The sequence below is a fragment of the Planococcus citri genome, chromosome 4 (genome assembly GCF_950023065.1).
Source record: "Planococcus citri chromosome 4, ihPlaCitr1.1, whole genome shotgun sequence".
NCBI lineage: Eukaryota > Metazoa > Arthropoda > Insecta > Hemiptera > Pseudococcidae > Planococcus > Planococcus citri.
The window spans coordinates 43,754,609-43,770,872 of NC_088680.1; the positions used below are offsets into that span (position 1 = coordinate 43,754,609).

Sequence of the window (16,264 nt, forward strand, 5' to 3'; positions counted from 1 at the left end):
GAATATTCATTGCTTAAATTATTTTCCTTTTTTTTTCATCTCTCTAAATCGCATTAAAATAAAATTGAATGAAATTTTTTTCATTTCTTTGTTTATTCTGAATTTAGAGAATTCAATTCTGAAAAAATGTAACTTGCAAACTTTTAGCTTTTGGCTTAGTGCGAAAATCTGCTCGGCTTTCAGCTTTCGGCTTTAAGCTTTCGGCTAGCTTTTCATCCCTGTAGGTAACAACCTTTAATGGTAGGTATTGTAACATCACTGTCTGTCAGGGATTGGGTTTTCCATAAAATTAACCTCGAGAATAATACACTATGTTTGGTCAACGAGACATCTTTGCTGAATTGCTGCTCTAGAGGGCTGGGGCTGGAAGCAGGAATATTTTGGTAAAGGTATTATTGTGCCGAACGTCTTCAAGGTCACCCCAATAGCGTCCGTTGCCTATATTAAGAAGTAAAGCTGTAAAAATAAATGCAAGTGTGAAAAAATGAACGAATCTCCAAATTTTGATAAATACTATCGAATTGATTGAAATAGGATCAATCAAGTGAGTATAGTCACCTTTTTTTGATCGCACTACGGTTACAAAAACACAATATAGAATAGAGAAAATCAATGGATTCATCTTTTCCAAGATGAGTATAATTTACTTTTCCGGTTAAAATTGAAACCTTACACAAATAGATATAAACTTCCACAAATTGGCAACATGTTCAATATTATTTTTATATGGTACCTTATTTTTTATTTTACTTTCTTATCGGTTCCTTTTTATTTAGAGGCAATCTGAGAAAATACCATCGAATATTTGTAAGCACAGGTTCGCTTGACCTGCAACATGTGATCCAAGAAATTCAATAAACTCCAAACCGAACAGATTGCGAAACTTCTTTTTTTAATATAAAAGTTATCTTGAGTGGGCATTACGAAACGTGAATATTAGGTAAATAATATAATTCGCTTCATTTGAGGCAAGTGATGAGATCCAGAAAAATTGAAATGAATGAAGAATTATTAACATGATAATAATCTTTAATGATAATGTGGAAACAAAGTTGATTAAAGATAGTAGCTCTGAAATGTGTTCTCTAAAGGAAATACATAGGTATACATATAAGTAGATTAATTCTGATGGTCATTTTTTAAAACTGGACAAAGTTGAAATACAGTGATCAACCAAATTAAAATTTTTTATTTTAGCTGCCGAAGTGGATTCTTCAATTTTTGTTGAATTTTTATGAAAGACAGAGATATTTCGTGTCTATATCGGCCGAAAAAAAATTACAAAAAAAGTACGAAATTCGGAAATGGGCTTAAAAATGTAAATTTTCAAAAGCTTTCGCCCAAGTTGACTCGAGCGAAATCGAGAATTTTCCAAGAATCAGCCAGCAAATTGTATTTCTCCACTTTTCATTTTAAATTCCATTTTCAAAGATTGAAATGTTGAAGAAAAGCATGGCAGAAAACGATAAAAGAAAAAAGTGCGAATTTTTGATTTTTGATTTAAGGTGGCACCTATCTACAACTTTTCTCTAAAGGGCAAACGGAAAGTAGATTGTTTGCAATAGATTTTTTAAAGGCTGAAAAAATATTCACACGTATGCAAGTAGACACCTTCTTTAATAATTGTCAAAAAATGTCAACGTTTTGAGCCTAACTAAGAAAAAAAGGTAGAATAGGTCAATAAAAATAAAACCCTCAATAATTTTTATCAAGTTTTCATTTCACTTGGGACTCTCGTTTAAAAATTTTTCAAAGTTCGAATTGATAAATTTCTGTCTATCCTCCAAACCCCACTCCCCAGAGTGCAATGAATGCTCATGAGGAACTTCCGCCAAATTGAGTTTATTTATGCCGCAACAATTGACGTCTAATTTTTTTTCAAGATCTGTGGTCATCGGACAAACGTAAGTTAAGCCAGTTTTTGGATCATCGTTGATTATTTTATCCCAAGTGTGAATAAGAGTATCGTTTTTGTCACAAAGTCTGTCAGTGTCTCGGATACCGCTTGGATCATTATGGATTACAATTACTGCAATATGATTATTACAAGTATCTAACGCTCTGAATTTAATAATTCGATAAATTATTTTTGGAATTTCCACGACACGATCCCCTTTAGTATCCGATAAATACATTTTTCGCCAGTCACCCGGTAGGCCTGCCATCATTTTCAATACTCCATTTACACCAAAAATGACTTCACTAACATAATCCTGCCAGTGAAAAAAAGTCTAGGTAAGTGTTCATTCACCATCAAACATTATTCCATCCACGGTCTTTTACGTACCTTACTAATTGCGGCTACAAAAAGATCGACTCTCCTCAAATTTCCATCTGCGATGCTTTTCCAAGCCGGTATTAAGTTTAAATGCGAACAACTGGCAAGCTTCTCTGTGCGCAAATAGAAATGCCACAGTGGAATTATCTGCGATGGTGTTAAACATCCGTAAGGTTGCCCGCAAGACAGATCAGAGGTTTCTTTAAATGAGGACGAAGGCACTAAAATGTCTTTCAAACACTTTTCCTGATTTTCCTGAAATATAAAACTCTCCGCGTTAGAAATAATTTTTAATTGATGATAGGTATGAGATGGAAGTTGAATGCTTATTGCAAATTGATCAGTTTTTTTTCTTCATTCTCAAGCCGAGCGAAATTTCAGAAAATTATTTTTGAATGTTTGGGCTAATTTTACCAATTAGGTAATTGATTTTTTCCAGCTGTGAAAAATCAGATTGAATATCTTCAAGTCTACTTCACTGCAAGGGAAGTGTCAGGGATTTGTAATAAGAATAACCACAATCATCGAAATTGATTGGAGTGGTTTCTTATGTACATATAGTAGGTAGGTACCTCTACCTATATAACCATTAACCAGTTAACCAGTAAACTAAACAGCACTAAGTACCTAAATAAAAAGGTATACATACCTGTGAATACAATTTTTCATCAACTGGTCGATAATTTTTGCATTCTTCATTCACATTTACAAAGTTGACATCGTCGTAATTTCTAAATTTCGCATGTTTGTTGTTTTTTGAGGATTTTATAGACAGCACATTTATCCAATAAAAACCCTACAACGATACGTAGGTACAAAAAAGCAAACAATTACATTGATAGATACATGATTTTTAGTTTATTACATATTTCAAGATGGCATCTAAACTTATAATCAAATACACATTACCAAAGTCGGATATCCATTGGTGAAATTGAACATAATATGGGGGCGATCTTCGTATCTAATTACAAATTCAGAGGTGTCATTGAATATTGTTTGATCCACAACTTTATACGGAGGTTTTTTTGTATTCACCTGCGTGAAAATAATATTTGTAAAAGTAGGTAAGTACCTAGGCAAAATAAAATCGTTGTGAATACTCGTATCAAATTCCTTTTTAGCCAAATTTTTGTAAAAAATGATGGCTATTGCGGTAGGCCCAACTTTGGATAAAAAGGTCGGGGGTCAAAAATTTTGATAGTTCTCGACGTTTTGAGCTCAGACTAGACGATTCCCGGTGTGTCAGTTTTTATATATATATTTATAATATGTTTATATGTTTAGGTATATAGAAGTTTCACCGAAACTTGAATTTTTTACTTTTTTAATCAAGAGACGTTCTAATGAATGAAATGAGATAAAACTTGGAAAATAGGGTTCTTTTGGGAGCTAGAGTTGACCCCTGCAGTGGGGAGGGTCAAAGTTAAAAATTACAGAAAGGTCATTTTTTTGGAGGGGCATAATATGGCCCCAAATGAACGAAAAAGGTCCAAAATCATACCATAGGTCAGTACCTCCATTATAATTAACATATCCAAATTTCAGCTTCCTAGGTCATCCCCACCCCATTTTAAGTGAGAAAAACCACATTTTACCTCTATTTTTGACCCCCTCACCCCTAAAATTGACCTTAGGAGTCCAAATTTTCAGCATACAATGAGAGGGTACCCCTTGAGTGCTTTTTGCAGGTTTCAACCTTCCAACCCCATTTGACCCCTCTCCAGGGTCAAAAAAGTGGATTTTTGCATGTTTTTTGACGTTTAGCCAAGCCTACAGCCCCTCCAAATTGACCTAGAGGGTCCAAATTTTCACAGTACATTGGGAGGATGCACCCAAAGTGCCTTTTGCAGGTTTCAACCTTCCAACCCCATTTGACCCCTCTCCAAGGTCAAAAAAGTGGATTTTTTCATCCATTTCACGTGTTTTTTTGAAAATTTCAACATTTAGCCAAGCCTACAGCCCCTCCAAATTGACCTAGAGGGTCCAAATTTTTACAGTACAATGGGAGGATGTACCCGAAGTGCCTTTTGCATGTTTCAATCGTCCAACCCAATTTTTACAGAAAGGTCATTTTTTTGGAGGGGCATAATATGACCCCAAATGAATGAAAAGGGTCCAAATTCATACCATTGGTCAGTACCCCTATTGTGATCAACATATCCAAATTTCAGCTTCCTAGGTCATCCCCACTCCATTTTAGTTGGGAAAAACCACATTTTCCCCCTATTTTTGACCCCCTCACCCCTAAAATTGAGCTAGGGGGTCCAATTTTTCACAGTACATTGGGAGGGTGTACCCGAAGTGCCTTTTGCAGGTTTCAACCTTCCAACCCCATTTGACCCCTCTCCAGGGACAAAAAAGTGGATTTTTTTTCATCGATTTTACGTGTTTTTTGAAAATTTTCACCTTTAGCCAAGCCTACCCCATGCAAAAAAATCATAGATTAGTAGTACTGCAGTAGTACCACAATACTACTTTCAAAGTCATGAACAATTAGTATACTGGAAGTAGTACTGGTATTATACTTGAGTAGTACTGCAGTACTGTAGAGTGCGCTACAATGTATCTACGTACGTAATTATTGGATGTTTAGGTTGTTATCGTTGATCATTAATAAATGAATGTATTCGTCTCGTGTACAATATATTACATGGCGCTGCGGACTAAAAAATTAAAATAAAATGGTTCGTTTTCGTTTAAAAAATTCGTTTTAATAATAATTGCAAAGTGCAAAGTAATAGTAATAATTAGTGATAAAAATGTCGAATTATAACAAGCCTAATGAGCTCAAATTGGACGCTAACGCAAGTGAAAACTGGCGACGTTTTCGGCGAGAATTTGATCTATATTTAAAAGCATCAAGTCTAATAAACGCCGATGAAGTACGTAAATGTGCTTTATTACTCAATTTTGCCGGTGAAGCAGCCCAGGAGCTAATCGATTCATCTGGTATGTCCGAAGAGGATCAAGAAAGCCTCGAATTAGTTATTCAGTTCTTCGAAGACAGAATAAATCCTAAAGTCAACGTCACGTTTCTACGATTCAAGTTTTTATCACGGTCTCAAAAAGAAGACGAATCGTTTGAAGAATTCTTAGCTGCCTTGCAGAAACTAGTTCGTGGGTGTAAATTTAATGATCAAGAACAGTCCTTAATAAAAGATCGAATTGTAATTGGTACTAAAGATAAAACCCTGCAAGCCGATATGTTGAAAGTTCCTGACCTAAATTTAGAAGAAGCTATCGAGATGGCCAGAATTCAGGAATCGAGCACTGCACAAGTTAAAGCGATCAACGAATGTTCCGCGTTGTTATCCACCGAAAAAGATAAAATAGACGCATTTAAAAATAAAAATAAATATAAGAATCGTTCTCGAAATTGTCGTGATAGTGAATATTCTTCTAATCGTAATGAAAATAATCGTGATAAAAATGATAGACAAAGTGATAATGAATCTTACTGGTGTAAAAAGTGTGATACCGTTCATCGTAGACGTGAATGCCCTGCATACGGCAAAAAGTGTTCGAATTGCGGTTACTTCGGTCATTTTGCCATCGGTTGTAAATTTAAAAACAAGCATTCGAAAAATCGAGATAAAAAGTTCCATACGTTGAAAGACAATTCGAGCAGTGATAGCGATTCTACGTTCTCGTTTAATGCGATTAAAATTAATAAAATCGGAAAGAAAGCTTCCTGGTTCGAAAATATCACGATTAGTAACGATGTGATACCTTTCAAGTTGGATTGTGGTGCCGAAAATAATGTTCTACCGTATAAAATATTCAAGAAACTTGGCATCGATGAAAGTAAAATAAAATCTTCATCCGTACGTGCAGTCGCATATGGTAATACAGAGATCAACGTAGTTGGCGAAATAAAATTGAAGTCTAAAGTGAAAAATCAAATTCACAATATCGAATATTTAATCGTAGATGTCGACGACGACCCATTACTTGGTTTAAGTACCTGTGAAGAGCTGAAATTAATTAAACGAATAAACAAAGTTTCGAAAGCGGATCTATTGAAGGAATATGCGGATGTATTCAGAGGCATCGGAAAATTTAAGGAAAAGTATACCCTTAAATTAAAAAAGAATGCAGTCCCAACGATTTGTAAGCTGAAACGCGTTCCTGAAAGCATCCGAAAAGAACTGAAAAAAACGCTGGATAGATATGAAAAAGCTAACATCATATCTAGGGTAAATAAACCCACTGAATGGGTAAGCAACATGGCCGTTGCTGAGAAGAAAAGCGGAAAACTTCGTTTGTGTTTATTTCCGTTAGAATTGAACGAAGCGTTGATACCGGATGTTCATCCTATTCCAACATCGAAGGAAATTATTCCAGAATTAGCCAATAAAAAGGTATTTACGGTAGCAGACGTCAGTGAAGCGTTTTTCCATACAGAGCTTGATGAAGAAAGCAGTGAACTAACCACATTCATCACACCTTTTGGAAAATATAAGTATAATTACCTGCCACAAGGTCTTAATATCTCTGCTGAAGTACACCAAAGAAATATTGAGAAGGTATTCGAAGGTTTGCCTGTGTTCCCGTATACTGATGATTTTATTATTGCTGGAGAAGACGAAGAAGAACATGATCGAATTTTAAAATTAGTGCTGGATCGTGCCAGAGAGCACAACGTTCGTTTCAACATCAACAAACTACAATACAAAATGTCCAAAGTCAAATTTTTAGGACTGATTGTATCTCGTGATGGCGTCGAAATTGATCAAGAGTATGTTGAAGCGGTCAAATCTCTTGGAATCCCAAAAAATCAAGAGGAACTTGGTTCTTTCTTGGGAATGGTGAATTCGTTACGTCAATTCATACCCAACATTGCTGAGAAAACGTCACTTTTACGGTCTTCGATGAAAAAAGGTACTGAATTCATTTGGACCTCCGATCATACCAAAGCTTATAACAAATTGATCGAAACACTGACCTCTACACCTACGTTGCGCATCTTTGATAGTAATAAACCAATACGTGTAGATTGTGATGCTTCCAAGAACGGCCTTGGAGCATGTTTGAAACAAGACAATCAACCAGTGTATTTTATGTCTCGAGCTCTCACTGAAACAGAAATTCGTTATTCACAAATCGAGAAAGAATTACTAGCGATCTGTTTTGCAGTTGAGAAATTTCATTACCATATCTACGGTCGACATGTTGATATCTATACCGATCACCTTCCGCTCCTACGTATTATGGAGAAGCCTTTATCTAATCTTACATCACGATTGCAGAAAATGAGAATGCGATTACTCCCGTATAAACTCAAGTTGCATTTTATCAAAGGAAAAGATAATAAAGTTGCTGATCATCTGTCAAGGTATTATTCTCTAACAACGAAATCGAATACTGACTTCATGGACGTGCATATTCATTCTGTTCGTTCAAATTTCAAACCAAGCGATGAAAAGTTGAAGTCTATCAAGGAAGAAACTTCAAAAGATCCAATTTTGTCGCAAATTTTGAACGCATATCGTACTGATTGGCCCGAATTGAAAGATTTATCTCCAGATGTGAAGTACTATTACGAGTTACAAGATGACATTTTTGAAGAAGATGGTATTCTTTATTTAAATCATAAAATACTCGTTCCGAAGTCACTTGTTCCACAATTCTTGAGCAAAATTCATGAAGCTCATTTGGGTATTGAGAAAACGAAGGCAAGAGCTAGAATGATATGTTTTTGGAGAAATATCAATCACGATATCGAAGAAGTCGTCAAGCAATGTAAAATTTGTGAAAAATATGCCAATAAACCTCAAAAGGAGCCGCTCATTCCTCACGAGCTGCCTGGTCTTCCATTTGAAAAAATTGGAATGGATATTGCCGAAGTACAAGGTAAACATTGTCTAGTGATAGTCGATTACTACAGCCACTGGATCGAAGTTCACAAATTGAAAAAGTTGGATGCAGATACGGTGGTTAATAAATTGAAAAATACGTTCAGTCGATTTGGTGTTCCTGCCAATGTAATTAGCGATAATGTTCCATTCAACAGCAAACAGTTACATCAATTCGCATCTGCATGGAATTTCAATATGACGTTTACCAGTCCTCGTTACCCTCAGTCAAATGGTATGGCTGAAAAAGCTGTTGGCATCGTGAAAAAGCTCATCAAAAAAGCAGCCGAATCCAATAACGACATTGAGGCGGCTTTGCTCGAATACAATAACACTCCGATCAAAAATCTGAACTATTCGCCTGCTCAGTTGCTACAGAATCGGTCACTACGTACGAAAATTCCCATTCATAAAAAGAATCTATCTCCGTCAATACCTGTTGATGTGAAATCTAAGCAAGAATTAAATCAACAGAAACATGAATTTTATTATAATTCATCAGCCAAAGCAAGAGAAGAATTTCGTATCGGTCAATATGTAACAGTCAGAGATGGTGCAGTTTGGTTACCTGGAAAAATCATCGGAAAGGCAGAAGAGCCGCGTTCATACTACGTTTCCATGAACAATAATACTTCTGTTTTGCGTCGAAACGCATCATTTTTGAGACCCTCGAAGAATAATCCTACATTTCAAACTTCTCATACAAGGCCGCGTAGAAAAACAGAAGAACAACAGATAGAAAATGATGAACAACCTCAAGAAGTTCAACCTACACCTACGGTGAGCCAAGAAATGATCGTTGAAAATGATAATCAGATAAGGCGTTCTCAGAGGGAAAGGAGATTACCCAATAGACTGAAAGACAGTGTATATAGTTATTCTAGTTACGATGTATAAATTTTGTAACTTATTTATTCATTTATTTATTCGTTCATCTATTTATTTCCATGTTATTATTGTATTTGTTATTTATTTTGTATTTTTTGAGCTAAAGAAAGGGGATGTAGAGTGCGCTACAATGTATCTACGTACGTAATTATTGGATGTTTAGGTTGTTATCGTTGATCATTAATAAATGAATGTATTCGTCTCGTGTACAATATATTACAAGTACTACTTTCAAATTCATGTACTATTTATTTAGTAGTTCAGTATTACTCAGTATTACAGTACTGGAAGTAGTACTAATATTATACTTTAGTAGTACTGACCATGTACTGACTATAGTACTGAAGTAGTACTGAACCTCGCATCACCCTACAACTCACAGTGGGCTGTGAGCACCCTCAAAACGGGCGTAATTCAAAAACTTACAACGAACTCAACAATGGTACAATGATATCCTCCCTTATGTTTTTGGGGTCGCAGAATACGAATTCGACAATATTTTTTGTAGGGGTGGGGGTGAGGGGGTGAAGGGGGCGAAAAATTCAAAATTTGACTATATAATGATGTGTGATACATCGAAGTGTATGTTTTTGAGGGTGTAGATCACGAATCTGACAATACTTTTTTCGTAAAGGTCAATGGTGGGGGCTGAGACGGTGAAAATGGTTAAAAATTCAAAAGTTGACTATATAATGATGTGTGATATGTCGAAATGTACCAATTTTCATCAATTTACTCAATTTTAGTTGTTATAAAGTAATTTATAGAGGTATAATTTACGTTGAAACTCCGTTTTTCCTATTTATAAATACCTAGGAATAGAACAAAATTTTTGCACGTAGATGCACGGGAAATTCCAGCGGCTAGTAATACTTGAGGTAGTGTATTTCAAGATGTCAATTTCCATTTTTGCCCCCAAATGCCCCGGCGACTACAACAGCCAATTATACCTAGTGAAGAATCATAGTGAATTTTGTTAAAATGTTACAAATTTTTTCTTCCAGATTCTTCATCCCCCGCCCTTCACCCCTTCTACACCCTCGAAAACGTACATTTTGACATATCACACGTCATTATGGTCAAATTTTGAATTTTTCACCGTTTTCACCCCCTTCATCCGCCACAATTCACCCCTACGAGAAAAATATTGTCAAATTCGTGATCTACACCCTCAAAAACATACAATTCGATATATCACACATCATTATGGTCAAATTTTGAATTTTTCACCCCCTCCATCCCCCACCATTCACCCCTACGAAAAAAATATTGTCAAATTCGTGATCTACACCCTCAAAAACATACAATTCGATATATCACACATCATTATGGTCAAATTTTGAATTTTTCACCCCCTCCATCCCCTACCATTCACCCCTACGAAAAAAATATTGTCAAATTCGTGATCTACTCCCTCAAAAACATACAATTCGATATATCACACATCATTATGGTCAAATTTTGAATTTTTCACCCCCTCCATCCCCCACCATTCACCCCTACGAAAAAAATATTATCAAATTCGTGATCTACAACCTCGAAAACATACATTTCGACATATCACACATCATTATAGTCGAATTTGGTATTTTTCGCCCCCTTCGCCCCCTCGCCCCCACCCCTACAAAAAAAATATTGTTGAATTCGTATTCTGGGACCCCAAAAACATAAGGGAGGATATCATTGTACCATTGTTTTAGGGTTCATCGTAAGTTTTTGAGTTACACGCCCGTTTTTAGGGTGCTCATACAGCCCACTGTGCAACTATAATGTAATTCAAAAATGCTCCATCAGTACTATATTAATACTATAGCATGTTTTAGATCCGTCTTCAGTACTTCCACAGAAGTTGAGCAGTCTCAGGCCTGGCTAGAGGTTGGATGGGTGACCGTTTAGAAATTATTCTCTAGGAGTACTGAAGTTCGGTAGTTCAGTAGTACTGTAGTAAAACTAGGTGCAGTTCTGCTGTGTGATACCATTTTTTTCATAGAATCGTGAAGTTACAGTACTACTGAAAAGTAGTACTGCAGTATTACTTTTCAGTAGTACTGTGGTACTACTGTGTGATGGTACTAGAGTACTACTTGAAAAGTTCAAATTGTTACTACTGAAAGTAGTACTGCTTTCAGTATTAAATTAGTAGTACTATTTTTTTGCATGGGTACAGCCCCTCCAAATTGACCTAGATGGCTCAAATTTTCACAGTACAGTTGGAGGATATACCCGAAGTGCCTTTTGCCAGTTTCAACCTTCCACCCCCATTTGACCTGTTTCAGGGTCAAGACAGGTTTGTTACCACATTTTTTGAAGAAAGAAGAAGAGAGTTGGGCGAAGCCCGAGGGGGGTGCAGCCAACATAAGAAAGAAACCGTGGAAGGAGTGATTTGGGCGAAGCCCATGGGGGTTGTAGGGGGGACAACGTCCCCCTAAACGAAGGCGAAGCACAGGAGCGAATCGAGGGTGCGAGTAGCTCAAGAGAAGCGCAGAACACGAAAAAAAGACATCAGCAGGAGGTAATTGGGCGAAGCCCAAGGGGGGTGTACCCCAACACAGGCGAAGCACAGGAGCGAAGCGAGGGTGCGAGTAGTTCAAGCGAAGCGCAGAACACAAAAAAAAGATATCAGCAGGAGGTAATTGGGCGAAGCCCAAGGGGGGTGCAGGGGGGACAAAGTCCCCCCAAATACCGGCGAAGCACAGGAGCGAAGCGAGGGTGCGAGTAGTTCAAAAGCCCTCAATGTTTCTTGCACAAAAATTTGGCTCTTATGTAGCGGCAGACTGCTACGACTTTTTTCTCATTTATAGTTGACGCATTAAAAATCAAATATTGAATTCAAGTAGAGGTACTTTTTGTGAATATCGAAATTTACTCTGGAGAGGTAGCCTATGTATTGAAACATTTTTCCCTACTCTGATGTAGCAAAGCCACAGGAATGGTTTCGACATTGGTAACAAATCAGGTCCCCTAGAAGTTGTCATACCTATTGTAGACTTTGGATTCTAAACCCAAGTTAGAAAATCCAAATCCTGCATGGATGTAAGAATTATAAGAAATAGTGTCTCACCATTTTACAATGATGATAATTATATCTAGGACCTACAAATCTGATCTCGTTTCCGAACAAATACATCTGAAAAAAATACAATATTTCCGTGAGAATATGATTTAAAAAGTGTGAGGAGGAGGTAGAAAAGGAACGTGAATTATCAACCTCATATCCAATTTCATACTCTGCCCTTTGTGAATTATAAATCATCCCAGGTTCATACGACTTCTCACAAAAATCAAGTTCACTCTCTGTCGGGGGTTCATTTCTCCACAAAATTAACCGCGAGAATACGCTTTGTTTGGTCAACGAGACATCTCTGTTGAATTGATGCTCTAGAGGGCTGGAAGCAGGGCATGCGGCTACATATTTATTTTCAATAGCACACCTACGGTTAATGGTGTCATTGAGCGGGATGTCTTCAAGGTCACCAGAATAGAATTTTCCGTCGCGAAAATTAAAAAGTAAAGCTGTAAAAATATGAACGAATACAGAATTGAATAAAATCATAGAATAGTATTTCCTTATTTATCAATGAATCAGGTAGTTACCTATTTCCGATCGCACTTCGGTGAAAAAGAAACATAAAAAAGCGAAAATCAATGGATTCATCTTTTCGAAGATGAATAATTTACTTATCCGGTTCAACCTCAAACTGTACACAATTACTCGACGTAGGCATAAACTTCCACAAATCGGGTGTATGTTCAAAATTATTTCTGATTCTAGTTTCCCTTTTAATTTAGAGGCAATCTGATCTGAGGATGTATACCTAATCTAATATTTGTTGGTACATATCTAAAATGGTTAATTTAATCTGCTATATGAGGTCCAAGAACTGCAATAGATTAACTCCAAACTAAACAGATTCCTTATTCGATTTCAATGAGATTACAAAATTCAAGTACATATTACATAATATTTGTCTTCCTCTTTTAATTTAAAAGCTACGAGTACTTAGGTACCTACTCGTATCTTGATTTGGTATTATGAAACGCGAACATTAAGAATGATTTAATTTTGAGGCGGGTAATCCAGGAAAATCAAATTAATAAAGCATCGACTAGATAGGTAGCTACCGAATATTCGTCAATAAAATTTTAAATCTCCAAAATTCTTCAGTTACAAAATTTATTCTGTGTGAAATTTTCAAGACTTTGTGTGTATGAAAAAATATAGCAATTCGAATAAACTGATAAAAAATTGTTTTCTGTTCTTTAAAACTGTAAATTTTCAAAAGTTTGGGCCCTAGTTCACTTGAGCACAATCAACACTTTTCCAAGAACTTGCAGTCTCGGCTTCGCTCGAGCAGCAAAATGTTCTCTTCTATATTTTGACATTAATTTTCAAAAATTGAAAGTTGAAAAAGAGCGTGGAAGAAAACGAAAAAAGGAAAAAGAAAACTTGATTTTTGATTTCAGGTGGCACCAAAACTATTTTCTAAAGGAGAAAGTAGATTGAGTGCAACAGAATTTTTAATGATTGCGGAATAAATATTCACACATTTATGTAGTTAATCACCTTCATAATAATCGTCAAAAAATGTAAAAATCTGGAAAGTGAATAAGAAAAAGAGTTTCACAGGATAAATAAAAATAAAGACATCTGTTCTTATCAAGTTTTTATTTCACTCTTGTAATATCTCTTTTAAAAATCTCTCAAAACTTGAATTAACGATTTCCGCCCTATCCTCACAAGACCACCACTCCAGAGACCATTGTTTTTTGTGACATGGAACTTCGGCCAAATTTAGTTTATTCATGCCGCAACAATCGACGTTTAATTTTTTTGCAAGAACTGCGGTCATCGGACAAACGTAAGTTGATCCAGTTTTTGAATCATCGTTGATTATTTTTTCCCAGGTGCGAATAAAAGTATCGTTTTTGTGGCAAAGTCTATCAGCATCTCGGAGTGGGCTGGGATCATTATGGATTACGATTACTGCGAAATGGTTGCCACCTAAGACTTCGAATTTAATAATGCGATAAATTATTTTTGGAATTTCTACGACATGATCGCGTTTAGTATCTGATAAATACATTCTTCGCCTGCCGTTCGGTACCGTCATTTTCAATACTCCATTTACACCAAAAATGACATCGTCAACGTTTAAATGCGAACAACTGGCAAGCCTGGCTGAGCTCGAGTCAAAATACCACAGTGGAACTATCTGCGATGGTGTTAAACATCCGTAAGGTTGCCCGCATGACAGATCAGGGTTTCCTTTAAATAAGGACGAAGGTACCAAAATGTCTTTCAAACGCTTTTTCTGATTTTTCTGAAATACATATACGTAAAAGGCATCTCTCAAAAAGAAAACCATCCTAAACTATGTTCGCGCTGAATTTGATATAACGTCAGAAATTAATGCTTTCCTCACGTGTTTTAATTTATGATTGGCAAGAATGAGATAAGACAATAAGATGCTTATTGCAAATTGATCAGTTTTTTCCCTCAAATTTTTAAATAGGTAAGTACAGAAAAATTTCAGAGAATCATTTTTAAAAGTTCGAACTAATTTCGTAACAATTCATTGCGATTTTTCCTCAGCTCTGAAAAATCAGACTGAATACCTTCAGGTATAGTTCACTGCATTGGCAGTATCAGAACTCAGAAATTGGTAATAACTGATAATCAAATTAATCACGAAACTGATTGGAGTGGTTTCTTACTTGTACCTATGTATATGTAGTAAGCAGCATAAAAACATAGTTACCTTTGAGTACAATTCTTCGTCGGCAAGTTGATAATTTTTGCATTCGTCTTTCAAATTTTCGGGAGTTACCATATATCGCTTAAATGCCAAATGTTTATTGTTTTTTGAGCAATTCATAGACAGTACATGTATCCAATAAAAACCCTACAACAATACGTACAAAACAGCAAAAGTTACATGTAGGCCAAGGTACGTGTTTTTTAATTTAGTTTTTCAAGTAAGTACATAGATGCCTAATAATTAGTAAGTAATGATCAAATCCACATTACCAGAGTTGGATATCCATTGGTGAAATTGAACAAAGTGTGGTTGTAATTTTCGTATCTAATTACAAATTCAGAGGTGCCATTGAATATTGTTCGATCCTCAATGTTATACATGTGCTTTTCTTTATTTACCTGCGTGAAAATGATTATAAAAGTACGCATAAAAAATTCGAATTTCTTTCTCCCATTTATACGCAGTTGACACATTCAACATCGAATTTATAATTTAAATACTGTAGGGTTAATATCGAAATTCATTATTTTCCCTCATTCTAATGAACAGCTTGTAGCAAAGCCACAGGAACGGTTTCCACATTGGAAACAAGTCAGGTCCCTTAGACAGTTTTATATTGCAAATTTTGGATTCTAAACTCAAATTAGAAGATCAACATATATAATGCACGAATGTAAGAGTTCTAAGAAATGGTCATTCACCGTTTTGTAATAATGATAATCGTTATTCTTGGTGTTCAGGGATTCTGTCTCGTTTCTAAAAAAATACAACTGAAAAAATATACAATATTTTTGTGAGAATATGATTTAATACTGAGAGGACGAGTAGGTAAAAAACGCACGAATTATCTACCTCATATCCGATTTCGTACTCTCCGGTAAGTGAATTATAAATCATCGCAGGTTCATATGAGTTCTCACAAAAATCAATGTCACTCTCTGTCAGGGATTGATTTCTCCACAAAATTAATCTCGAGAATACGCTTTGTTTGGTCAACGAGACGTCATGTTTGTTGAATTGCTGCTCTAGAGGGCTAGTATAGCAGGGCACGCAGCAATATATTCTTCTGTACCCCAACATTCGGTAACGATGTTATTGTGCCAAACGTCTTCAACTTCCTCCAAGAAGCGTTCGTAGCCTGTGTTAAGAAGTAAAGCTGTAAAAATAAAGGCAAGTGTAGAAAAATGAGCTTATCTCGAAGTGTTGAGGTATATTATCACATTGATTGAAATCATAGGATTCTATTTTCCTTATTCATCAATGAAGTAGTCACCTTTTTCTGATCGCACTTCGGTTACAAAAACACATAGGATAGAAAAAATCAATGAATTCATCTTTTTCAAGATGAGTAATTTACTTGGTTCGCTTAACCTGCAACATATGATCCAAGAAATTCAATAAACTCCAAACTGAACAGATTGCGAAACTTCCTGTATCTTAATATAAAAGTTATCTTGAGTGGGCATTACGAAACGTGAATA

The 16,264-nt window shown here is 35.9% G+C and overlaps 2 protein-coding genes across 2 annotated transcripts; both read right to left on the bottom strand.

The window, feature by feature from the left end:
* Window positions 1–1,046: 1,046 nt before the first annotated feature.
* LOC135843397 (uncharacterized) lies at window positions 1,047–12,864 on the bottom strand. Its single transcript, XM_065361268.1, has 7 exons — window positions 12,619–12,864; window positions 12,233–12,537; window positions 12,086–12,151; window positions 3,188–3,316; window positions 2,928–3,074; window positions 2,288–2,533; window positions 1,047–2,213 (listed from the first exon to the last, which is right to left on the bottom strand). The coding sequence occupies exons 1-7, from the start codon at window positions 12,677–12,679 to the stop codon at window positions 1,722–1,724; spliced, it is 1,446 nt and encodes a 481-aa protein (XP_065217340.1). The 5' UTR covers window positions 12,680–12,864; the 3' UTR covers window positions 1,047–1,721.
* An 807-nt stretch (window positions 12,865–13,671) lies between these two features.
* On the bottom strand, window positions 13,672–16,201 carry LOC135844275 (uncharacterized). The gene is made up of 6 exons (XM_065362427.1): window positions 16,057–16,201; window positions 15,636–15,939; window positions 15,485–15,553; window positions 15,053–15,181; window positions 14,784–14,927; window positions 13,672–14,345 (listed from the first exon to the last, which is right to left on the bottom strand). The coding sequence occupies exons 2-6, from the start codon at window positions 15,861–15,863 to the stop codon at window positions 13,695–13,697; spliced, it is 1,221 nt and encodes a 406-aa protein (XP_065218499.1). The 5' UTR covers window positions 15,864–15,939; window positions 16,057–16,201; the 3' UTR covers window positions 13,672–13,694.
* Window positions 16,202–16,264: the final 63 nt, after the last annotated feature.